At 52.9% G+C, this 25558-nt stretch overlaps 1 protein-coding gene across 6 annotated transcripts in view; it reads right to left on the bottom strand.

The window, feature by feature from the left end:
- The window catches only part of BCOR (BCL6 corepressor), a 58420-nt gene that overhangs the window by 21489 nt on the left and 11373 nt on the right, over positions 1 to 25558 (bottom strand). For 2 of the 6 annotated variants that reach the window (XM_075033561.1, XM_075033562.1), the window contains exons 2-8: positions 17192 to 17322; positions 15591 to 15669; positions 11947 to 14775; positions 11194 to 11247; positions 10568 to 10751; positions 2285 to 2566; positions 1532 to 1885 (exon numbers count right to left, since the gene is read on the bottom strand). In XM_075033561.1, the coding sequence (XP_074889662.1) occupies positions 1532 to 1885; positions 2285 to 2566; positions 10568 to 10751; positions 11194 to 11247; positions 11947 to 14775; positions 15591 to 15669; positions 17192 to 17277 (3868 nt within the window). In that variant the 5' untranslated portion in view covers positions 17278 to 17322. The remainder of the gene's footprint in view (positions 1 to 1531; positions 1886 to 2284; positions 2567 to 10567; positions 10752 to 11193; positions 11248 to 11946; positions 14776 to 15590; positions 15670 to 17191; positions 17323 to 25558) is intronic. The other 4 variants (XM_075033564.1, XM_075033566.1, XM_075033565.1 and 1 more) reach the window with 4 other exon arrangements.

The following is a 25558-nucleotide window of genomic DNA, read 5'->3' on the forward strand; positions in this document are numbered from 1 at the left end:
TCCTGCTCCACGAATCCTTTTGGAGAACCTTCCCCATCAATAAGCATCAAAGTTTGGGGTTTCTGCTCTCAGATAATCCTACCAAGGTGAAAGATGGGTGAGGAGCTTGAGGACAGAAGGCAAGCCGATACTTTTGCCTGTGACCGTTTCGGAGATGCTACCCAGGAAAACTCTCACTGGTGCGCAGGATGACCTGGACTTGGTCCTTTCCGTGGCATGGGACAAGAGGATCCACTCTCCTCGCGTTTCTCTCTTTTGAGGGGATCTCAGCTAAACTACAGGTTAGGCCAGCCGGAGGGTGAATGTCAACCAGCTTGATGAAGCTCCCAGGCCTGTGAAGAAGGAGCCCAAACGTCCAACTCGGAGCTCCCTCTCCCAGAAAGAGCCTTTCCTCAAAATCAGGCAGAGGACTTGAAGGGGTAAGAGGAGGAGAGGAAGGAAGAAAAGTATTTGCAACCTTCTACCTGAAAAACCGAAAGAGGAGACGAGGGCTCCCTGCCGTGCCCAGAGGAGATGGGGATTCACGACGAGGTGCAGGGGACGCGCGAGGGGGGTCGGCCACGTGGGCCGCGCGCTGCCGTTCCCCACCGGTCCCCCAACCAAGCTACGGCAGCAAACGTCGCAGAGAAGGGGAAAAGCAACGGAGCAGACGAGGTGCCCGGGGGCTGAAGACAGCGGGGACCCGAGAGTGACCTGTCCGTCTGAAGGAAAATTTAGCCGATTGCCTCCACGGGCTCTCCCCCAGGATAGGCAATGGGCACAAAAGAGGGAGAGGATGGGGAAAAGGAGGAAGCGGAGCAAGAGGAAAAGAAGCAGCGAGAAACAAGTCAAGGAAAAGCTGATGTGCTTTGAGGAAGCGACCCCTTAGGAGAGAGCCGCTGGGAAGATCTCTGCCAAGGGGCCAGGAGTGGGGCCACGGGGGTTTGCAGGACATGCGTGGGACAAACCCGCAAGGCATCCTCTTGGGGAGGAGGATGAGCTTTGCTCTTGAGCGTATGCCCTGGGAAAGGCAGGGAAACCCAGCAGTGCTGAGGGTGCTGGAGGCGTTGGGTTCCCGGCATTAAGAGCTGCTAGCTGTGCTGACGCTGTTCCAGAGGGTCACAGCCCCTCAAATCCTACGTGTGGTTAAATGCTCTCACACCGACTAGCGGCCCGTTTGCTCCCTCCCTCGCCCAGAAGCATGCCCGTGTTGTATGCCCCCCCAGCTCTCCTCTAGAGACACAAACTTCATCTTCACATTATCTATGAAAGAGTATTTTAAAGCCAAAACGCGCACACACACACATGCACAAACACATAGTTACGCACACATACACAAACACGTTTTCTTGTCTGCCAAGTATCAGCTACAGTGCCATTCTTAAAGAGGAGGTGTCAGTCCTTAGACAAATGGACATCTACAGAAATATATATAATTTAAAAAAAAAGAAAAAGAAAAAAAAAAAGCTCTTGACAATTCCTTAACATCGGTGGCAGCATGCGTCACTGTAAATGCTAAAGCCGGCTGGTTTCCCTAGTAGTCTCTGCATACCTTGTTCATTGTCACTTGTTTTGAGGGACTCTTCAGACCAACTTCTATTGCTTTTGGCCTCTGACCTTTTCTTGGTGTGCCTTTCTTCTGTGAAGTCTTTGACCTTTGCAGTGGCCTCTGGCTGAACAGCCTCAGCTAAATCTTTCCTGCTTTGCCGGCCCAACTTGCCGGACGGGGATCTCTCTGGTGACACCTGCTGCTCCCAAAGTTCCCTAAGATGCTGCAGGTGACGCTGCTTTTTGGGATGGAGCCCTGTTAATTCAATGCACACCTTCAGGTTGGTCACCTCATTACAATTGGGCTCTTCTAAGTGGTTAGAGGAATTGTTTGTCATTTCCCTCTCAGGCCAGTCATCTAATGGAAAAATAACTAAAAATTAATCAAAAGGCCCCCTCAACTTAAAACAAAAGCTACATTTCACTTTCGGGGCATATAGTCTCAGCTTTACCACCACACTATGCATTTTAAAGGTTCGCTCATTAAGGGTTACATGCACTACAGTAACTTGCACTGCTGTGGCTACAGCGTCCAACAACTAGTGCTTTACCCTTATATACCAAGCTTTTTTATATATACATATATATATATACACATATATATACATACATATATATACATATATATAATTTTAAGTGAAATGACAGTGCTCACATTAGTAACTATCAAGTTCAAAAATGGAAACACATTAAGCCAAAGGGACGTTCCTTTCACAAGACATTCCTTGAGAAAGACCAAAGCAAAATGCTGTCTTACCTTTGGAGTTCTTCTTCTTTTTTGCTTTTGATATAAGTTCATCCTGCAGTTCATCCACAAAGTTTTCATTTTGGCTGCCATCATTTTGCACTCTCTCACCAGAGTGTTTACGCTTCCTGTCCAGACGTGGACATGGATGTTGGCCAATATCTTCTGTTGGCTGATCTTCTGCTTTTTCATATATAGAATGTCTCTCTAAATAACATTTCTCATTTGAGAGATCTTTTTCCTCTGGAGTTTCAAGAAAGTGACCTTGATTGGTTTCTGTACTAGTAAAGTTACCTAAAAATTTAAAAAAAAAAAAACAACAACACAAGACCTAATAAATACAAAACAATTCATTGTGAGAAAGCTGTGCTTTCTGATCTCTTCAGTGTCATCTCCATCATGACTTATGGCGCATGAAGCATGCAAATAAACACCAAACTGTACTTCAGAACAAGTCTCCTCTGGTCAGCCTAAGGCTGACCAGTTTTCTCAACAGTTAAGTACAAAACCCCCAAAAGCGCGATACTTTGTGTTGTTTTTACATCAATTTAAGAAGTACAATATTCACAATACTTGTATCCATAGAAACATCACAATACGCTTTTTTAAATAAAGAAACGTCTTTAGATATTGGAAGCACAGACCCTTTTCAGAAAGCAACTTCCCCCTCCCAAAACCGTGGTAAGTAATAATCCAAGCTCCACTTTGCAATTCCTTTGTTTTCAAAAATATCTTCTGATGATAATAAAGTATTAGTCTTTTGCTAATTCCTAATCCTTCCCTAACTTCTCACATCAAATTGCAGAGTCTGACTTAAAAGCATTTGTCCCTTCTTCTGGAGATATAAATGGGATATGGAGCATGCACACACGTACACGGGAATACCACTAAGAATAGCTGTGATATTTTGCAAAAAGCACTACTTGAATCCAAGGTTATAAAAAGGCTTCCTCACTTCAAGTAACCAGCCAGTCACTGTGCATCACATGATCTTTGTCACCTGCTTTTAAAAAAGGCTTCACTTTTTTTTCAGGGAATATTTCCAGCAGCAGCGAGCAGGTGAGGTTTGAAAAGCTCACCAGAAACTAGTCTGACAAATTAGCCACAAAAACACCCACGTTGCAATGCTTGCCCTAACTTCAGCTTCCCCTCTCCGATACTGTTCCCCCAAATTTAGAGACACCTTAAGCAACCTTAAATGGATGCTTGACTTAAAATGACACTTAATCATCATCTTGAATAGGCTTTTTTTCTGGGGTTTAACCAAACTAGCTGAGGCACGATTAGGCAGACATGCGGTACAGACTGCAACACGGTTAATCAGCTTCCTATTTACAATTCTCACAAACAAACAAGCTGGTTTTCCCACACATTTTAGCCCTCCTGGCTGACCAATACTCTTTCTGCAGATCTGCTGCTGTTTGGCAAACTGTCCGTACGCTCCGTCCTACTTCCCCATGGCTCACTGTCCCTCTTCCTCTTCCTCCTCCTTGCCCTTCCTCCTTCTCCCACTTCCCTTCCTGCAAACCCATCTGCTGGTTTCCCACCTGGACTCGGGACAGCTCCACTTCCCTTCCCTCCCCCTGATCCTCTCCATCCTCACTCAGCCTTCTCCCCAGTACAGCCTGGCCTTCAACTTCTGCTCTTCCTCCTCACCAGGGCAGAAAATCGCTCCCTTGCAGCCCCCCCTCGCCGCCCGTCCCCTCTGCGACCCACCACACCAGCATCCACGCACTGGCAGCCCCTGGATGCAGCCCAGCTCCATCCCACCTTCTCTTGAGAGCACCTTCCTACAGCTCTGCCAACACCTCATTTCACGACTGTCCTTGAAATACCTGTTGTCAGCAACGGGAGGCTGAGGGGGAAAAAATAACCAAACTTCTCTGATGAGATTTTTCTTCACCGCGACTTGGAAATGGCTCCAAGTAGCCCCTAGGGTTCTGCAGATGTTTGCGGGCACCAGAAGACACCCCAGCATCATTTTTACGCTGCTTGGGAAGCTGCCTGCAGGGCTGCTTTATAAAACAGCAGAAGATATTTGGCCAAGAAAAATCAAAACAAAAGTTGACTTTTTCCAGGCAAGCGGTACGCTCGGGCCATTCTGCTATTTGGCGATGCTCCTCTCCGCAAGGCCGTCTGGCCAACACCTGCTCCCTTCAAGACTTTAAAACACAGTTTGTCACACTTCTTCCAGCCAGCAATGCCGACGTGTTCCAGAAAACAGGTATCTCGGCTTACTGCGACTGTGCCTCTAAATCGCCAGTGTCCCCCCGAACCAGAATGAATCTGGCAACACCCCATCCTTGCACATCTGGTAACACCCCATGCTTGCACATCTGGTACGAAGATGCTGCCCAACAGCTGTACCCTATAACCACACCAACCGCACCGGCAGTCCCGTTTCACACAGAATAAAAGAAGCCGGACCAGCCACGTTTTAAGTATCACTTTAGAAATGCCTCTCTCGGGTTTCATTTTACATTTTTAATGCAATCTGCTATTTTTCCCCCTTCCATAAGGAAACATTATACTTATATGCTCAGTTTCCCCGAACAGATCGGCTAAGGGCACTCTCTGCCAGGCTCCCGCTGTTGAGAGCCTTCCCGTCTCCAGCAGTACCAGCAGCTCCACGCCACGGTTCACACGGAGAGTCCCTACATCGGGACAGCTTTCCTGCTCCTAACGCTGTCTGGCCTGAGAAAAGGCAGGCACATCCTGACCAATTCCCAGAGAAGCTTTCGCAGGGTCAGAGGAAGTAGCAGGCTGTAGAGCGGGGGGGGGTTTCACCGTCTTAATCTTTGGGGCTTGCAGGAAACAGCCAAGCTAATTCCAGCCTGCCACCACCGCAAGCGACCTGCTGCAGATTAATTCCTTCTCTATCTGCAAGAGGACTCGGCGCAGGGATGCTGAGCGCCGCTCGCTCAGACCGTCCGTGCTAAAAAAAATAAAAAGGAGGGGAGAGACGTTTGCTGTAACCTCGCTCGTCACTGTCGGCGTTTCTCCAGGGCTCCACGCGCCAAGGAGAACAGCACACGCCTATTGAAGTTTATCCAAAAAGCCCTGGCTGCCAGAGGCTCTGTGACACCTTTGCCTCTGCTCCCCGGTCACATCCGAGGAAGACCCCTCAGGCGACCAGAGCTACATCTCCTTGGCCACCGAGCCAGAAATCCCTCTCGAGGACTGCCCGCTGCACACGCGTCCCTGAAATCCGTCCCGCTAGACGCGGTTAGGACCATTAGAGGAGCCACCTCTCCGCACATTAATCCGGGTTGTGTAATCATCCTGCATCGACACGGGAGGACAGCGATGGCAAAGCCGGGGAGCCGTGCGGGACGCATCCTCGCCTATCTGCTCCGTCACCGATGCTCTCCGCCTCTTCTACAGGCGGATTTTCACCGCGAAAGAACAAAGGTCGGTCGCTGTTCGGGACGCTGCAGAACCCACAGGCTGTCAGGCTCTCTACGCAGCTTGCACGGACATGTCGCGCGCCCAGAGGTTTTTTCCCCTTGGCACAGCGGCGACCGCCTCACGGAGCGCAGGCTCTATTAATATTTTACCACCGGATTCCACTCTGTCCTCAAATTGTTTTTCAAGCAACCCGGATCGGACGCAGTGTCTCCCCAAATTAAGATATAAATGTCAACATGAGGCACAGCAACATAAGCATATCGTGCATGCCCAACAAGGACAAGAATTTATTTGCTTTTGTCCCCATCATCTGTCGTCCCCCCCCGCCACCATGTATCTACAACATCTTTTTCTCCGCCTGAGGAAGAAAACAACAACAAAATACTTGGGAGTTTTCATATCATCATTATTCAAACAGTGACGAGGTAGCCAGAAACACAGGATAAATGCTGAGTTCTCATAGCAACACACCTCTATGAGTAAGGAGATTAAACTCTTAAACGTGTTCTTTCCTCAAGCCTCCAGCATTTTGCCAGTCTCACACCGGCTGTGAGAACCAGCACCAACAACTCAAGCCATTTCTCACTGTCCTACCAAACTAGAAACAAGAAAGAATTAAGAAGATGCTTCTTCACATATGGTTTCTGCCTGAAGCAGTATCTCCTTAGTGCATGGGTTACAATCTCACGAGAAACAGTTACACGCACGCATGCACAAACACGCTACCCAGAAGAACTTTCCTTCATTTTTCCATCTTCCTGTTGCGATCAGCTGCTTGAGACCAGGCCCTCCCATGCGATGCAAACAAGGAAACACATCTCAGTGTTTAAGCTGCGATTCTTTTGTTCAAATAACATGGCAGCTAAAAACAGCCTTTCCTCTTCCCTGGAGCAACCTCTCATTGCGCTCACTTATGCAAGGCACCCTTTATTCATCTGAGGACGGTAATGACTACCCAAACGCCAAAACCCAGTATTCAGCACGGAGATCACAACAACAGTAAGAAATTCCGTAAGTCACCTTCAGCATCCAATTCTGAGTATCCCATGGGGCAGAGGGAACCAGCTGATTTTATTTTCCCTCCAAGTACCTCTGCTTGGGAACTTTCCACATTTTCTTTCCTTCTGCCCAAGCCTATCGCGCTGCACAAACAAGCAGCCGCCATTCTCCCTGCACAGACTTTTGGTTTTTCCCCCCTTTTTTTTTTGCACTATGTCCCATGGCACGAAGGTAATAACTGACCAGGACAAAGGACATGTTTACTGTCTCCATCTTTCATTTATTCAGGTATACACACAGCCCAGCAAGAAAAGAAAAGCAGGGGATTACCATGCAAAAAGACACTGGCACCTCGCTCCGATGCTGAAGATCACCTCTAAAGGCTTTGGCATATTACACCGTTTACTTCCAGACATAGAAACTGCTTTAACTTTTTGCCCATGACCTCACGCCCTAAGATCAGGCTTTTAACGTATCAAGTTTTATTTTTCCCAGCTAAGGCTTAAATGGGCAGTGTCCTCCTCCTACAAAATTAGATAAATGGATAAAATCACACTCCCCGATCAAGAAATTCACAGCTTGTAGAATTTACTCAATCTTTCACACCCGGGTATGATTTTCAATACCGCTAGAAGAGCTTTGTTATGAACTGACATGCGATCATCACATGCCCGTATTGATGCGTGTGTCCGTGCCAATAGCTTAAATCACTTGATCTCTGAACAATCCTATGACTCATGACATATGCATCCCATAATTTATCATGTTTGTGCTATGGAAATGCACTGGAGCAGCATCGCCTCAGCAACATTTACAAGTCACCTTGGCAACAAAGCAGCTTCGCGGCTGCTTTCAGAATGCCCGGCAAAACCTAAACGAGATGGGAGAGAATTAAAGCACTTCTACTTTACTCCTTGGCTTAAATAGCTCATTAATTAGCTAACACAGCTACCTCCTTTAAATCGGGGTTGTTTTTTTTTTAAAAAAAAAAACACCCACCTTTTTTACCCTTCTCCAGAAGGCACAATGAAGCTTAAGAAGACTCTCGGTAGGGTAAAGCCATGCACCGCCAAGTCAGAGGAAAAGTTTAAGGAATCAGATATTGCGCCTTCATTTGCTTCCCAAAAAAAGTCCGCACACGTGCTATACAGCTAGGAAAACGAGCAAGTCCCAGAGCAAGCTAAAAAAAGGAGTTTCCATCCCATCAGATGCCTCCGTAAGCATCACCTGCCCGTGTTATTTAGCCTTTTGTTGTTGTTGTTGCCGTCGCACCGGTAGATTTAGAGGAGCCGAGGGGGCGAGCAGCTGCTGGGGCAGCTCCACGCCAGGCACGGCCGCAGCCACGCCGAGCAGGAGCCCCGCGAGCCGGCTCCGCGCCACGATCACAGTTTCGGTTGCGGTTCTCTTCTCCCCCGCCAACACTGGGCAGGTGAAGTGCTCGCCGCGGGGGTCACACCTAACAGCTTGCCAGTTTTGCTCCTAAATCCCCCGCTCACACACGTAAAGACGCGCCGCTTTGCTTTTAGCCAGCACCGGACGAACGCTACGTAAAACGAGGTGGAACATCTTTTCAGCAGCAAGACCGCTTGCAGGAGGCAGAAAGGAAAACGGAAGAGGTTGCAAACCGTTCAGCTAGTTCCCGTTCGAGAGCTTTAAAGCCGAACGCACCAACGGCGTGGTTAGAAATTGGATGGAAAGGGAAGGCGAGAGATGAGCAGCTCTCGCTCTCGCTGGTGATAAACGAAGGCGAAGAGCAGGCAGATTGCCCCTGTGCCAGTCGCTCGGCAAGAGATGCGTCAAGACTGCAGCCCAAGCCACTACACTAGAGGCATTCAAGAAGTGTGAAAATCGGCTTTCTGATTTATCAGCTGCTATCCCGAGGGGCAGGAGGTGAACCACCACGATAAAAAACTTTTAGTGAGACTTGAATCTGTACCGGTAAGTATTTGCTGCTGTACAGGCGGGCATACAGAAGAGGAGCTTCCTCAGCAGAACAGATCTGCGCTTTTAGGGGTTTAGACATTCGGCCAAACTCTGAAATAGCCCGTTAAGTCAGAGCTAATTAGTAGAGGAGAGGAACGAACTAACGTAAGACTGAACATACTTTCCCTGCTTTGAACAGTTACTTAATAGTCTCGAACACACTTTAGCCAGTGCCGGAGACCTCACCAAATGATGAATTTAAGGACGCACTGTATCATCAGCCTTTTGCAAGGATGGGAGGGGAGGTGTTTCAGCAAGCAGCGATGCTCTAACGCTCTTTCCCCCGCAGCCCTCCCCTGTCCCCCCCCAGCAGCATGCCCCATGCCCCCGGCCAAGCTCTCCCTCCCTCCCCTGCGCCCACCCCTGACCCCGCAGCCCACCGTCCCCCTCTCCCCAGCGGGACCCCTCTTGCCCCGCAGCCAGAACAAGCTGGCAGGACCCCGCTGCTGCAGCTCTTGATGCTTTCCAGCACACCCGGGGTGGGATTTAGCAGAGGACATCACCAGGGCACCCTGAGCTCTCGGCTTTGGCTCGGGGACCGCAAAAGGCAGCAGCGCTTTCCTCCCCGAAGCTGCCTCGGTATAGCGTGGAGAAGGGAAAGCCCGCTCGGCTTCCAGGGGCTCAGCCTGCCTCTCCCCACCCTGGTACCTTCTGCACTTCCACAATTAAAACTTCCCCTTGCTATTCTGCCAGGCGATTGTTGTTGAGGCTGTTATTTCAGTGACAGCAATACCACAGTAACTTGATTTAGGTGAGTAACCGAGCAAGTACGATTGACCAGCATGCTCTCTGCCAAAACCATTAACCAAAGACCAGAACAATAATTCAAAGTTATTAAATTGCCTGAATAAAATTTTCTACTAGCCCTACTCATGAATCTCCACCTACAGAAGTGCACACTTAAGCACCGAGTTACACAGTGCACGCGCACGCACACACGCACAATGCAGTCTGCAGTGTGTTTCCTCTTGTTTTGCAATGCTTTCAGCATAGATTGTTTTTTTCTGAGTTGTTCAAAACAAAGTAGCAGCAGAAGGAACCGATCCGTTCCTTGATTATATAGGTAAAAGAAAAAAACTTGGGAAACTGATGTAAGCCACATGTTTACCAAGAGTTACCAAAAAAAAAGTGATTTTTCTTGCATACAGTAAAAAAATCCCCCAATACCATTTATTTACTTCTTTTTACATTTTTCTCATTTTTAGGACAATGTTGCTAGCACACATTTCCCATAGTCCTCTGACACCTTGCCACAGCCGCGAGGGAGCAGCCAGCCCCATAGGGAATTTCACAGCCCCCCGCCTGCCCCCGAGGACCCCGAGCCACACACACACACACACCCCCCAGCCCCTGCAGCAAGAAGTTGCCCAGTCACTTCTCACTGTTTAGAGTTTTACAGCCAGCTTTTATGGATAAGGCAGCCTGGCAGATCATGTCCTTTCCCGTTCCCCATCACCCTTCTGTCCTCCATCCTTGCTTTGCCCGAAAGCTGCAGCGTTGGCATCTCCCAACACTACGACAAGTTGAGGAAGCTGAACAGACTCCTTCTTGCCTCTCTCTCTTCCCCCGCCTCCTTTCTGCATTTAAAATATAACCTTGGACCCGTGCTTTCAGCGGTTGATGTGGTACCCCATCAATTAAAAGGACGACCTCTTTACGACAGTCACTTCGGTGACAGTAAACTGTCTCCTGAAGAGCAGGTACAACTGTAACCACTACCTTGCAGACCCCCAAAAACAAGCACAGAGAGCACCAGCCGCGGCAGCTCCGCACCTGCAGAGGCCAGTGACTTCAACCAGCGACACCGCGAGAACACGAAGATTACGCCGCCTGCGCAGCTTTGCTGCAAGCCGCCGCGGCACAGAGACACGTACGCGCTTCGGAAAGCCATCTAAATTTGCTTACATCTGTCATTGTCATTTTGGTCAGCAATGGCATCTTCCAGAGCGACAGACTTTGGCTTCTTTTCACTGTTTCCTTTCAAGTTTTCCCAGTCTGCCTGGCTGAATCTGCAGACCTCTGAGTCTTTGGTAGCTGTTTGGCCTTCTCTCTCTTTCATCTCCAACTCTGAGAAGCGCATCATTGCACGCTAGAAAGAGAATTGATATGAAAAAAAAAGTCTTGCGATAAAAGCTACTTCATTTACCTTACCTTATATGAAAGCATTTCCAAAGAAACATCGGCTCAAAACCAAGGTTTCAGATGGATAGCTAGGGTAGGAGTTTAACACACCTGACTTGTAAAACAGTGTTCTAGCATCTATATGCAAATAGCCACAGAATTCTTTCATATATAAGAGTGTGTGTATATATATACAAAAGATATATATATAAGTGTATACTGTATATAAAACAAAAACATTCCATTTTGGAGGTAAAAAGAGACAAAAACAAAAAGAAAAAAAAACAACACAAAACCGTACAATGAATAAAGACGACCATGGCCCACAAACTTCCCTTTGTGTATTTGGAAATGAAATTTAACTCAAAGGTTTATGTAAGAGTCTAGTAATAAAAATTTGAAGAACTGACCTCACAGTAAGCAGCAGGTAGACATAAAATACTGTCCTCTTGTAATCCTTCCATCTATGTAATTAAAATGGGCACTCAATGGATCATTTAGATAATTTCATCCATTTTTATAAGCATAAACCAATTCTTTTCTTAACAATGCAAAACAATTTGGCTTAACTCATCCCTTCATTAAAAGTAAAATACCTTAAGGATACTCCTATACAATATCTGTCCGTCATCCCTCAGCATCAACCTCAACACCGCTCCTACTCTGTCCTACGCGTTCGCCTGGCGCAAACGTTGCCTGAGACCCGCTAATACATGGCTGCGACTCCTCTCCGTCACATGGCACGTTTGGCATGCTAATCACAACTTCTGGGTACGCTTTGCTAGCTGGCACTACAGGCCAGCTGAGAAATTACAGCCATCGCTAGCGCCAAGGTAACATGCATGCCTGTCCGACTCCCCTCCGTAACTGCGCAAACATTTCATACGTACATTAACATTTTTATCCGATCTTAGTAAAAGCCCTTTAAAGCTTACTAGCGCGTACATACGTAACAGCCATACATACTATTCTTTACATCGCCTCGCTCTCTTTAACGAACTTACTTGGCTATTTAAAACCGTTTCTGGCGAGTACGCCCCTAACAAAAAAAATTTCTGATTTCCCCACCTGCGTTGCTTCTCTCAACTTTAATACTCGACTGTGACTTGCAACAGAGAAATAACAACAAAAAGCGCGGCGGCCGTTGGACCGCGCGGACTCACCTGCAACGCCCGCTGCTCCCGGCTGAGCTGGCTGGAGTCCGCGTACAGTTCGGTCGTCACACACTTGAATCGATCACCTACATAACCGGCAGAGTTTGCGATCCTCTTGGCCAACTTAGACGGCTTGGGCTTCAGGATTTTGCCATCGCCAGATTCCGCGTCCTCGGCTCCGTCTTTGGTATAGGTCTGGCTGGCGTCGATGCTCGGCGGCGCGGTCCCCATGCAGAATGGCTTTGCGTCCTCCTGCACCTTGCCAAAAGCCAGAGCCGGAGCATCGCTCTCGTGAGCGCTTTCCAAGAAAGCGGGCGAAGGCTGGACCGTCACTCTCTCTTTCGGCTGGCTCACAGATAAATCTTCTTTCCTTAAGCCGAAAACCGACGAACTCTGGGCTTGCTTGAAATTATAGGTTTCGTGAAGATCATTATTTCTTCCAAACTCCTCTCTCATTACAATAAAATCTCTGTGCTGCGACGCCTGCTCTACCTTGTGCTTTGTAGGGTCATTAGCCTGATTACCGCTTTCCGTAGCAAAGCTGGCTTTCGCTACGTTCGCTTCGCTTTTCGCCTCTTGCTCATCTCGCAGAAGGTCCGGGAAGAGGTGTTTGTCGCTTTTGGCCGAGTTTTTACTGTGGCCAGAGCTCTGGTGCAATTTCACGCTCTTGTCACCGGGTACTTCGAAATGCATCTTCCCGCCGCTCTCCAGGAGCTCCGGCAACCGGCCCCGCAGAGCCGGGTCCTCGTAGCGGACCCTCTCGTGAGACCGCGACCTCCTCTCCGCCTTCTCCTCCTTATTGATCTCCAAAGCCGAATGCTGCAGCAGCATGGGGTGCACCATCCCCATCCCCAGCGCGTCCTGGTAGGTCATGAATTCCCCCCGCCCCGCCGGCAGGCTGTAGGGGAGGCCGGGTTTGGGAGCCAAGTGGCCGGGGTAGAGGCTGCCGTTGGGCAGCAAGACGGGGTGCGGATACACGTGTCCTTTCCCATGGAGGGAGAGAGGGCTGATGGCGATCCCCTCCGGCACCGGGTACGGGAGGTAACTCCGGGGGTAGGGCAGCGGCGGGGAGCGAAACGCCTCGTTGGGCGGCAGGAAGATGGGGCTGGAGGCCAGGGCGGTCTCGCTCGCCTTGAAGTTGGCTTCCTGGCCGCAGGATTTGGCCACCTTATTGCCGTGTTTCGCAGGGGCGGCGACGGGCTGCCCGACGTGCTGGATGACCGAGGCGGCGCTCTCCGCAGAGCTCCTGGCCGTCTTGGCGCAATCGGCGTTGGCGTTGGGAGCCGGCGACGCCGACGCCGGTCGCCCCCCCGCCGACACCGTCCCCGAGACGCTGCCGACGACCGCCTCCGTGCCACCCATCCTGGGGCAGGAGGAGCTCCGCTGCTGCGGGATCACCCAGTCCAGCGCCTTGTTTTTCAGCTGGACGCTCTTCCCGCTCTCCTCGCCGGGGCTGGGACCGGGAACGATCCAGGAGGACGGTGCCGTGCTGATAATGTCGGGCCTGTAGATGGGGCAGCCGTTCCCGGGAGAAATGGTTTCCTTCTGAACGATGTCGCCGCCGGGCAAGTGCGTCCCCCCTCCCGCCCTGCCGTGCACCAGCACCGTCGGCGTCATTTTCTTACCGTGGTCCGACTTGCCGGCGGTTTCCGCGTCGACGACTTTGGCCGACAAGTCCAGCGGTTTGTCGGTGACGTCTTTGGTCGGGGTCTGCTTTTCCAGGAGCGGGGGGGACCTGCCGTCTTTCCGGTCGTGGCCGCCTTTCCGCGCGTGGGGGGCGGCCGGCGGGGGAGCCTCCCCGGCGTCGCTGCCTTTGGGAATCTTCCCGTTGGAGAGGCGGGAGGGTGGGAATTCGCCGCCGACGTTCACGTAGGGCTTCGGGAGGGTGACGGCGGAGGAGAGAGAGGTGGTGATCCTGGGGAAGTGTTTGTGGAAATCGGCGTAGGCGTCCCCCACCTGGGCGGGCAGGGGGAGGCGGGGGGACGGCCGGGGCGAGTGCGGCAGCAGGAGCGCGGGGTCCGCCGGCATGTTGGCGGGGGCCGGCTTGGCGGCGGGGACCCGGGGCTGCTTGCTGCTCTGGATGTGGGGGTAGGCGTGCGTGTCGACGGGGTTGCCGGGGCTGACGCCCATCTTCCACGACAAGCTCTTATCCGGACAATGCACCAAAGGCGGGATGGCCGGCGAAGCCGAAGCGGTCGAGAGCCTCATGGGCGACGCCAGCGACGAAGGGATGTGGGGGGCAACGTAGTGGGAGGGAGGCAGGTATAAAAAACGTTCACCGTTCGTACATACGGGCGAGTAAGCCAGGTGCTGCGGTAAGCTGTAGGTGGACTGCTGAGGTAGCAATGCCTTGTACATGTTCAATGAATACTTATTTGGTGAGTCAAGGAAAGGGTATATGGTGGGCGTCGCGCCCTCCATATAGGGGTTTACCCAGGGGAGCCTTAGGTAACTAGCACCATTGACACCGAGGGGACTCTGCTTGTCACCCGCAGCTCGGTCCAAACCCAGCGTCTCCCCCGTGGGGACAGAGTTTTTTTGTATTCCAGGTGGTGTTTTGTATATAGCGCTGAAGCCGTTCGGGGCTTTTCCAGAGACGGCTGCGTTTTCTACCGCTTCGGGGGGATTAGACTTAAACTGCATCTCTGGATTTCTTTCGGGAGTAAATCCGAGCCCAGCTATCGAACTCGTAGCATCCCGTGATTTTTCCGAGCCGAGTCCACACAAGCTGGAATAGACAATACTACTGGGGACTCTGAGTCCTTCTCGCATGAGTCCAGACCTGTCCATACTCAGAGCTGCGAGACTGTCAATGCGATGTGCTGTAGTCGCATCCACCTTTACAGAACAAGAAGTATGTTACTTTCACATTTCACTAACGTGACTACCGCTCAAGCTACAGATACACCAGCATTTTGAAAGAGAAACAATACTAATGCAAACACACTGTGCGTCATGAAAACATACAGAGGCTGATCTTCCTGGAAAAGGGGAGAACAGGAACCTTCAGAGCAATATAGATCACCGCAAACGTCAATACAAATCTCTCCGCACCCAAAATTCATGGGCTAGAAACAAAGGCGTGAGGACCCACAGCCCAAGCAGCCAGAAGTGGCCCAGAGACGATGCTCAGCGGCACCGCTCCTGTGCGGCAACCGGCTCCTCAGCCCCAGCCCTGCCAGAGCAAGAGGATGCGGGCTGTGACATGGAGAATGGGAAGAGAAGGATGGAGAGCCTCTCCTCCTCCTCCTCCAGGACCTCTCCCCCTCCGCCGCAGCTCTGCTCCGGGGCTCGCCACCGCCACACCATTCATGGGGCGAGGCGTTTGAGGACACAGCACGAAGAAAGGTCTGTCATCAAATTTCTGCCCCGCTCGCCACTCCCCGCGTCCACTCAAAGAAGGAGAAAACCACCAACTTTGCTAAAACATTGATGTACTTAACGCTTACATGAACTGCATGACGTTATTCATAACAGAGCTAAAGGAAGGACATGACATCATACAACAACACACACCACAAAGTCAGCGTCAAGAGATTAACGAGATAAATAAACAAAACCCCATTTCACTGTTTCAAGAAACAACTCGCATATGTCAAGGTGGGGAGGACAGGCACAGATTCAGCTGCAGCATGAAGCTGTTAACTTCTTACCACGCTGTGATTCAGGTGATTTTCTTCCCTCAACTCCAGTCTGCTTTTCGGTGCATCGCCATCGTTAACGGGAATTTTCCTATTAAAAAACAGAAGCTTACTAGTTGAAAACATCCTACGCATCTCAGATCAGTCCAAGATTATATCACCTCCATATTTTGATTCCCCTAGAGAAGTCCCATATGATACCGTATTTATCCTTCTGCGTACCCATGCGCAGCCACTACTTTAGAAAGCAAGGACTGTTCGAAAATAAGCATAAAGGGTTTTGACACCAAGAACACACCAAGCACATCTCAGAGTAGCCTCTTTCAACGCAAGTGATTTTTGCCAAGGTCTTCTCTTTTGCCCCTTGCCCTTTTCTTTTTCCAAGGAGAGAATATCCCATTTTAAACATACGCTGTTCAGGTACCATCCATAAATGCTGCCGAGGAGAAAATGAACACACACACATGCTAATATCATACGAACATCAGCTGTTCCATGCTAAAGAGGGAGCTGCACATCTGTGCCATACCAGTGCTGCAGCGCTGGGACTTGTTACCACAGAAAGCACCGATAAAGAATATACCTTAGTGCCAAATTTCAAATCCTGGGGATAAAAATCATTGACATGCAGCAGAAGGAAATTTTCAGCATTACCCAAAAGAACTCCTTTCAAAGTGCTTAAAGGCACATGATCACCTTAAAGCTGAAATGCGATTTTAATGTATTTGTTTTTAAGCGATTCACCTTTCCTGCAAGTAGTACGTAAAATTATTATCCCTAAATAACTGGGAGGAAAGTGAGGAGGGAGGGCGTGAAAGGAAAATGAGACGTTTGGCCGTTTTCCTTCAGCTTATGTTTGCAAATAGCACTCCCTGCAAGGACCAAAAACTTCCCCCAGCTTCTCAGAGGCTTTTCACACAAGAGTAAGAACATGGGCTCAAAGAGAAGACAGAAAAACACTAAAACCACACAAAATTGGCACAGAGAAGTGCAGGCACACCTGCAGCTTCTGTTCAGCGTTGTTTCGCTTTTTAAAAAGTGGGGCTTCAGGGGAGAGGACACCGACCAGTGCCTGCATCACCCCACTGAAAATTATTAAAGACTGTAATTTTAATTATCGAATGAAAGATATTCAGCAGGAAAAAAGGTGGGGAGCAAGAGAAATTCACTTGTGGGAGACAGAAAAGCCGCTGTTCCTATTTCACAGGCCAAGTTGTTGGTCCGAAGGCAGGGAACGCCAAATCGCAGGCAGGAGCCCCTCTGCCATAGAGTCACCGCAAGAACACGTGCGCTATTTGGTTTAATTCCCCTTCACAAATACGAAATAATAAAGTAATTGTAAAAGCGCGTTTAAAGGCTGCTTTGGGGAGTAATCTCTTTAAAGGGCGTCCCCGCTTCACTGACCCAGGTTGCCTGTTAAATAGTAAATCAGCGGCTGCTCTACCGCTCTCAGGCACGTCTTGTTTCTCCCCCCCTGCCCTCCCTCCAAGCTGGGCTGATCTCGATGCAAGGCAGCAGCTATCTGCTCCAGTATTAGGGAAGCGAGCAAACTCCGAGACCTCACGCTGCAGAATTACAGTGTGGTTTAACTTGCCAGAAGCTTAAATATTTACCTGTCTTCATTAATTCCACACATGCGGACCCTTTCATTGCTCATCCAGCTATGAACGTTGCCATACAGGGGAGTTGCAGAAAGCATGACGTCTTCTTAAAAATCGCCGCTTTTTCTTCACGGTTTTATATTCTATTAAAAAAAAAAAGAAAAGGAAAAGAAAAAAAAAGTTGAGCAGATTTGTCTAGGAGGAAGTGCAAACATCACGGCGGAGCAGCCAGCCTCCCTCCGGGTAATTAATAATGAATGCAGGATTGGTGCGGGGAGTGAGCTGCCTACGTTAACCGCTAAGGGAGATACCCTGCAATAAAGGAGCAAATTGAGGGCATTTATAGGTCAGAGGAGATGGATCTTTTCCCCAGCGCACATCCAGAAAATTAAGAATCATTCCAGGCTATCGACAAATAAAAGTTTCTCCACCGCATTTCATTTCCACAAGAAATGACTCAGCCGGCCAAGTACACACCAGTCCCCAACCCTTCATCTCACGTAGGCTGAACCAAGGAGGGAGACCCCACGGGCTGGGGGAACGCGCGAAACTACCCACAGGCGCTCACAAAAGCCCCGCATTAGGAACGCGCAGGAGTGCATCGCAAGAACAGCCACATACCGTGTGTATTAGCTACGCTGATTGCTGATAGAGCTTTCACGCGAGGACTTAAAACTGAAGAGACGCTGCTACAGAAGGGATCTAAATAAAAACCTTCCCTTTAGCGTCTGCACATGACTAACTTGGAGAAAGGGGTTAAAAATAGTAAGTGGGTTGGCGAGCTCCCCACCCCTTGATTTGATTAAGCACCAAGCCCTGGTGGCTTCTGCATTGGAGCTGCTGCTGCTGCTGCTGCTGCTGCTGCTGCTGCTGCTGCTGCTGCGAGTGCTTTCAGTAATTCAATGATGCCTGCTCACTCCAGGGAAAGAAATCATTAGCGGGCTCGCTGGAGAAGTATTAGCAGTCCAAGAGGATCGGCGCTGTGTGCAGCCAGAGAGGCAGGTGAAAGGTAACCGCATTTTCGCGTCCAGCAGCGGAGAGGGAACGGCTTTTTCCTCCCCTCTACCTTGCCTAACGCCACCTCCGCTCGCATTAAATTCTAGTTTGCTGCATGAGCGAAGTGTCAGGACAAGCTGCGTTTTATTAACAGGATTATCGCGGCGCATGATTTATTCCAGTGCAAGATTTTAATTGCTCTTTGGAGGTTGAGTCGTTTCTTTTGACTGAGCTTCAGCCTGCATCCTGCTGCTAAATGCTGGGTTAATAAGTAGGGGGAGCCTTTAATGCACAGGATATCCCTCAGCTCTTCCTCTCTCACAAAAATAGAAGCCTTTAAGCGGGAGGCATGATACTCCTTTTACACACACACACACACAAGCCAGTAACGGGCGATTGACCACTGGGAGTTTAATGCCTAACGTCTCCCAAAGCATCCATGCTTCCCCAGCAAACTCATTTCCTTTGTCAGGCTACAAAATATGCAAATGATCACTTTGGCATTTAATGGGGAAGAAGCCCAGATCGGGCCTTTAACACAATACTTCACACAGGTTCAGAGAGGTTTAAGAACTGAAACGGCAGGAAAGCCTTGTTCCCCAACACTTTTTTCTCCCCTCAGAGAGGCCTTTTGTGCAAAACTCCACGTCTGGAACAAATGTATATTAATGAAACGGCGTGTTGACCCTCCTCTCTCCAGAACGGTTAGCCTTCCCTAATGAAGTCCGCAAAAATCGCTGCGAGGAAACAAAAATCCGCGGAGATTAGATACCGCGCTATCATTCAAAAGGAGTTATTTCACTGGAAAGACGGTTTCTGGACAGATTTACTGGTTTCCAGATGCGCCGCTCGTAATGTTTTCAATAGAGGCAGCAGCAGCATGGAGAGAGTGATTTAGGGTTTTACATAAGGTTAGTAGCCGCCCCGTGCGCTGCCTCATCCGTGAGGGATGGACGCCGGCTCGGAGGAGACGGGGGCCTTGGCGGTACACGGCCCCGCTCCCCGCTCTCCTTTGGGGGTACACGAGGCCAACCCGCGCCGCTCCTCGCAGGGGCCGCCTGCGCCCGCCTGGTTTCCTCGGTGGAAGTGTATCATTAAGATAAGGCGCAGGGCCTGAATTAGAACCCGTCAATCCCCTGACCCGCGCAGACAGCGGAACGCTGAAGTCGCACGGGCGGCCGAGAGCTTCCCCCAGCCATGTCCCACCACCACCGCTGCCACCAGAGCAGGGCAAAGCGCGCCAGGGCGCAGGACGCGGGGAGGCGGTGGGATGTCCCCAGGGCCCACCCGGGTGGGTCAGAACCCACGCCCCGACGGCTGCCAGCCCCTTGCCCAAAGCCGCCCCGGTTGCCTGCGTGTGTGCCGTTCTAATCGCCGCCCTGATGAACTTCTTGTGAACTGTTTAAAAGTGGAGGTCTGCCGAACGAGCAGCGGCGCCACTGCCAGCCATAATTTCATTGCAACAAGCAGCAGACTTTTAACTCTTCGCACGCCCCGTCCCTCCTCTTCCTCCTCCTCCTCTCTCCCGCCGTCGGGGCTCGCAGGGGACTCCAGCCGCTCGGCCAAACACCAGCAGCTCCACAAGCCCTCAGCGCTACGGGGATGGGGGGGGGGGGGGGCGACTCGGGGGTGTGGGGGGCACCGCTCCTATTTATACCCAAGCTTCCGCGGGGGCGGGCGCAGCCGGCCCCGTTATGCAACCCCGACGGGCGGCGGAGCGTCCCAGCGCACGGTGGAAACCGAGGACATGTCTCTCCCTCCTCCTCCTCCTCCTCCTCGCAGGCTCCCCGCCGCTGTCAGCGCGCCCCAGGGCGCCGCAGCCCCCCCCCCCCCCCCCCCCGCCGCGCTGCGCGGCAGGGCGCGGAGCGGGGCTCGGCCGCCGGAGAGCGCACGGCATTTCCTCCGGGAGGTGTCTGGCCGATAAAGCCATTTGCGGCTAAATATAGACGGTGAGGCACGGAGGAGGGAGGGAGGGAAGGAGGGAGGGAAGGCGGGGGGGGGGGGGGGGCGAGACGCGCAACGCACACGCGGTTCCGCAGCGATGCCGCCGTGTGAAACCAGTTGTGAAAAGCGCCTGCAAGCACTAACCTGCTGCCGAGCGGGGCCCCGGCGTGCCGAGCCGTGCCGTGCCGAGCCGTGCCGTACCGGGAACACCCACCCACCCGCCCCGGCGCTGCCCGCGCCCCGCCGGCCCCGCGCCGCAGAGGCAGGCAGAGACACACACCGCGCCGTTCGGGCGGCTGATTAAAAAGGGAAGCGTTCGGGTCTCCCTCGCAACGTCAACAGACTTTTGGCAGCCATCGACGCCAGCAGCAGCAAAGTTTTTGTTAACACGCTCCTGGCGTGGAAACGAGAAAAACCCGATGCCCGCGGGGAGGGGGGAAGGAGGAGGAGGAGGAGGAGGAGGAAGACGCCGCTTCTCCGTGCCTCCGGGGGAAAGAGGAGAGCAGGGCAGGGCAGCCCGGGCCGGGGCAGCCTCCTCTCGCCCCCCCCCCCCCCCCCCGCCCCTCACTGTACGAGGTGAAATTCTCGGCTCTAGGAGGGGGGGGGGGAATGGAATGGAGGAAGCCCGGCGGTGCCGGCGGCTGCAGCGAAGCCAGGAAGCGGGGCGGGAGGAGAATTGCAGCGGCGCACGAGTTCCCTTTTGGCGCCTTTACTCTTTTCCACCTCCGAGCTCCGCCTGGCAGCCCGCCAGTTTCCACTGCACAAGCCACAAGAGCCAGCAGCAGCAGCGGCAGCAGCAGCGCAAACGGCAGCCGGCGGGGAGGGCTGCGCGGGGTATTAAAAAAAAAAAAAAAAAAAAGAAAAAAAAAAGTCTGCGAGCGCCCGTGGCACCGACGGAGCGGCAGGCGCTTCGGCAAACAACCCGGCCTTTCGGAAATTAAAAGCGAGGCAATGAATTATCCGGCTCTGATTCCCCCCCCCCATCATCCCCCACACACACCCCCCCCCCATCGCCGCCCGGTTCCAGGCCACTGAAAGGATCATTTCTAGATTTGTGAAAATCCCTGCGAGAGGAGTGAAAAGCAATCGGGGACTCGTAGCGATCTACTTCGATTAGCCCTCAACCCGCTCATCTGGAGCTTGATTTAAAGGGCAGCGCTCGTACGGTATTTATAAGCTTAAATACGGGCAGCTGCTTATGAATGTGTTTAGGTACCTCGTTTATCTTGTACCTCCGACGTACATATTTACGAGTTATAAAAAACAACGACCTGTGCCATGGGTAGAAAGGAGACTTTAAAGACACTGTATTGCTGCACCGTTTACAATGCGCCGTATAAAGCTCTGGCAGCAGCCAGCGATCTAATATTAGGCAAGTGTTTAAAGAACAGGGGTGGCTGCGCTTTTAAAAAAAAAAAAAAAATACCGTGGGTTATTTTTTGCAATCTCCACACGGCATCACCGCTAGTGACACGTTTTGTAAACCAGAGGAGGAAGCTGCAGACTAAGTAGCCGCCGCACGGATCCGCGGATTAGAGAAGAAGTTTGACCTTTACCCGGGACGTGTGGCATTTCATTTAACCATAAAGCTAAGCACAATGCGCCAGCGAGATCGCTAAACCGATTTAAAATACATATTGAGTCATGCACGACAGTAGTGCATTTCGATTTAGGCAACGTGCAGGCACCGCAAGGGGGTCGGCGTCTATTTTAAGGCTCCTGCCGCAGCCGTCGTCGTCGTGCCCCCCCCTCCCGCCCCGTCGTGTCCCCGTCCCCCCCCATCGCGGCTCCCACACCGTCACGTGTCGGACGGCGACCGGGACTTTCTGCCGTGTAAACACGGCACGGCGGAGCCGTCCCGAGGACAACCGGAGCCGCCGAAGCCAGCACCGGCGGGGCATCCTCCTCCCCGCCGCCGGGCACCGCCGCGCTGCGCCTGGCTCCGGCCCGGTGGGGAGACACCCCCCACCCCCCCCCGGTCCTCCGTCCTCCTCCTCCTCCGCCCGCAGCGGGGCTCCAGCGGGGCCCCCCCCCCGGCACAGGCGGCCCGAGGGAGAGGCGGCCCCGGCCCCCGCGCCCCCCCCCCCGCGCCGTCTGTCACGCCTTGGCCCCTGCACAGACAGTCGCTGCGCTGGAGCGGCAGCGGCGCTTTTCCCCCTTTCCCATATGCTGCGAGGCGAATCATTGCATCGCGCTCAGCGCCGGCGGCAGCCAAAAAAAAAAAAAAAAAAAAAAAGAAAAGGGGGGGGGGGGGAGAGAGGAAAAAAAAAAGTTTTCAATTAATAATAAGCCTAGGAACTGGGGAAGGGGGCGGGGGAGGAGGCCAATAAGGGAAAGTTAAAATGGCTGGCGATCCTTCAAATAACCCTGGCCGCCTTCCCCCGGAGCCCACACGGCACTGCCTGCCGCGGAGCCCCGGGGGAAACCCCGGACCCCCAGACACACGCGGCCTTGGGGCGGCCCCGGGGGGGGGGGGGGGGGCGGCAAGGCTGCCCCCGCCACACGGCGATGCCCACACCTGAAGGTTACGGGACATTTGCAGGGCGGGGGCTTTCGCTCCCATTCCCCCCCTCCAGTAAAATCGCATCGAGGGGGTGCGATAGTGAGGCTGCCAAGGCTCCCACACACACACCGGGGCGGGGGGGGGGGCTGGTACCCAACTTCGAGGCATCGCTGCATGAAGGATTTCCCGGGGATCCGCGGGAAACACCGACCCCGTCCGCCGCACCGGCAGCCCCGCACCGCCGCTACGGCGGCCGCCCCTCCCCCGGCCCCCCCGGCGCGGACGATGCCTCCGCAGCGGCGGCGGGCGGGCAGGCTGCTCTCTTCGGAGCTGGCTGGGGCGGGGGGGGGGGAACGGACCGGGGGTTTCCTCCCCTGCAAGCCGAGCCGGGCAGCCCGGCGGTTCAGCCCGCCGCCGCTGTGAAGGAGACTACCGGAGGAGGAGGAGAGAGCCGCAAACCGGCTCTGCCGCAGAAAGCCCCGGGCCCCCGCTCAGACGGGGGCCCCCCGGCGAGAGCCCGGCCTCCCTCCCTCGCCCACCCGCCGCGGCATCTCCCTACCCAGGCCGTCCGCGCCATTTTAGAGACACACACACTCACTCACACACACACACACACACACGCACGCACGGGAGCGAGGTTTCCGCTGCTGCTGCCAGAGACAACAGGCAGCAGCCGAGCCCGGGCTGCGAAGGAGGAGCAGCGGCAGAGGGACACACACGCACACACACACACGCACACCCACGCACCGCGGGCCGGGCAGAAATGTGCATTTCAGGTAATTTAAGGCCGCATTCCCGGGCGCGGGGAAGGGGAGAGCAGAGCGCAAGGCCCTGCGCGCTCCCACCCCATTAACCCGCCGCGCACTCGGCATCCCGGGAGCCCCTTCATTGTTTGCCTTTATTCCGTATGGCTTTTGCTTTTCAGGAGGGGGATAGAAAGAAAAGAGAGAGGGGAGAGGGGGGGGGAAAGGAGAAAAAAAAAAAAGAAAAATACCACCAAGCCAGCCCCTTCCCCCCGCCCGTCCCCCATTGTTCGGCCGCGGGAGGCTGGGCGAGCGCAGCGCCGCGGGCTCGCCATTCACCGGGCTCCGCCGTGCCCCCCCCTCCTCTGATAGCTCGGGAAACTTATGGGGCTTGGGGGGGGGGGGGAAGACACATACAACTCCCCCCCAATACAAAAGTCCCAGCGCTCCTGCGAGAGAGAGAGTTGGGCGAAAGCCTGCGCTCACTTCCGCAACGTTATCCTTGCAGAAATACCGGAGCACGGCCCCCGTTTCCTTCCCCCCAGCCCCCGCCGCACCCCCGGGGAGGGGGGAACGGGGGGGGGGGGCGGAGTGATTAATGGGACGGACGCCCTTGGTTTCCCTCCGGCCACCCCGGCGCACCGCTCCCCAGCGCGGAGCCGCCGCGGCACGCCGGGCGGGGGCGGCCCCCCCCCCCCCCCCGCATCCGTCGGGGACGTTGGGAGATATTGATCACGGACGACTTCATTTTGCATAATTGCGGCTGACAGGGCCTGTGGTTCCCTCATTTACGGAGCAACAGCTTCGAGGGGCTGATGGATGGGGAGCGGCTCCCTCCGCTCCCCCTCTAACTCCCCCCCCCTTTCCCCGCGTGTGTCCCCCCCCCACGGCAGCCCCGCCGGGGGACGGCGGCGTCTCATGCAGCAAATGGCCGGCGCACAACGACGAAATATTAAACTTAGGTGCCTCCGTCTCTCGTTTTACCTAGCGCGGCCGGCCTGAAAACCGCCCGCTCCCCGCAGGGCTTTGTCTACACAGCCGGCCCCCGGTGCACCGGGGGGACCTTCGGTGGCCACACGTAAGAAAAAGTGCTTGGGAAGTTGGGGCTTTTTCCTCCTTCCCCCCCCCTCCCTCCTCCTCCCAACAACAAACAAATAAACAGCTCGGTTTCTGCTACACAAAGCATCAAAAATTAGCCTCGCCCCAAAGTTTATGTCGGGTTTTTACACGGCGCTAACGTTTCTCCTTGGTGGGGAACGCTTTCCCGAGCACTTCTGGAAAGCGCTGGCCAGCCCTCGGTTACGAAAGCAGCATTGCAAGCACCTCGACAAACGTCTCCGCAACTCCGTGTCCCAACCTCACATCACCTTCTCCAGACCTTCAAAAGAAACGCACGTCCAGGGCGAGCACAGCCAGCGCCGCACGCCGCCCGTGTCGGCGTGCGGAAAACACGGGGGGGGGGGAATAGGAAACCCAGCAACAACGCTCGCTTTTTCCGGGGAAAAAAAAAAACAAAACAACAAGGAAAAAAAAATGAGGAAGGAAAAAGGAAATAAAGTTGCCGGTGGCAGCGATGCCCCGACGGAGAGGAGGGCAGCGCGGAGGCCGCCACCGGCCCTGCCTTCCCATCCCGGCGCTCCGCACCGAAACAAAGCAGCGAATCAACTGCGATGCAGATGGGCGGCTATGAATTTTTTGCTGCTGCTTAGAGCTTTAATTACTCGTTCTTGATCCGTGGGACTACGACACGACACCGCCAAGGTTAAAATGCCCTGAACAGCTCTGAGCAGATGTGAACGAGTTGGCAGACGCGCAAATGAGGTCTGCCTCTAAGCATGATAACAAGTGACTAATACATTGCATATCGCTGAAAGAAAATTATTTTTCTCTAATTTGCATTAGCTTTTCTTTTTTTCTTTTTTTCTTTTTTTTTTTTAACGCCAGCGACATTCGCTCCTCAGAGGCAGCAGCATAATCCTGAAAATATTACTCCGTGACTTTAAAAGATTTGGAAGGAGGCAGAGATTGCCAGTGTTTTGGCTATGCAGCCTTGTTTATCTTTCCGCCTTTGCTCCAAGGCGAAACTAGTTTCGCAAGCAGTATTCTTGCAGAAAAATGGCACATGTCATATAAAACACCAGTTTATAGGAACTGATGCTAAAATTGTTGAATGACTACTGGCGCACTCTCGCC

This window comes from Buteo buteo, chromosome 8, assembly GCF_964188355.1.
Source record: "Buteo buteo chromosome 8, bButBut1.hap1.1, whole genome shotgun sequence".
Lineage (NCBI taxonomy): Eukaryota > Metazoa > Chordata > Aves > Accipitriformes > Accipitridae > Buteo > Buteo buteo.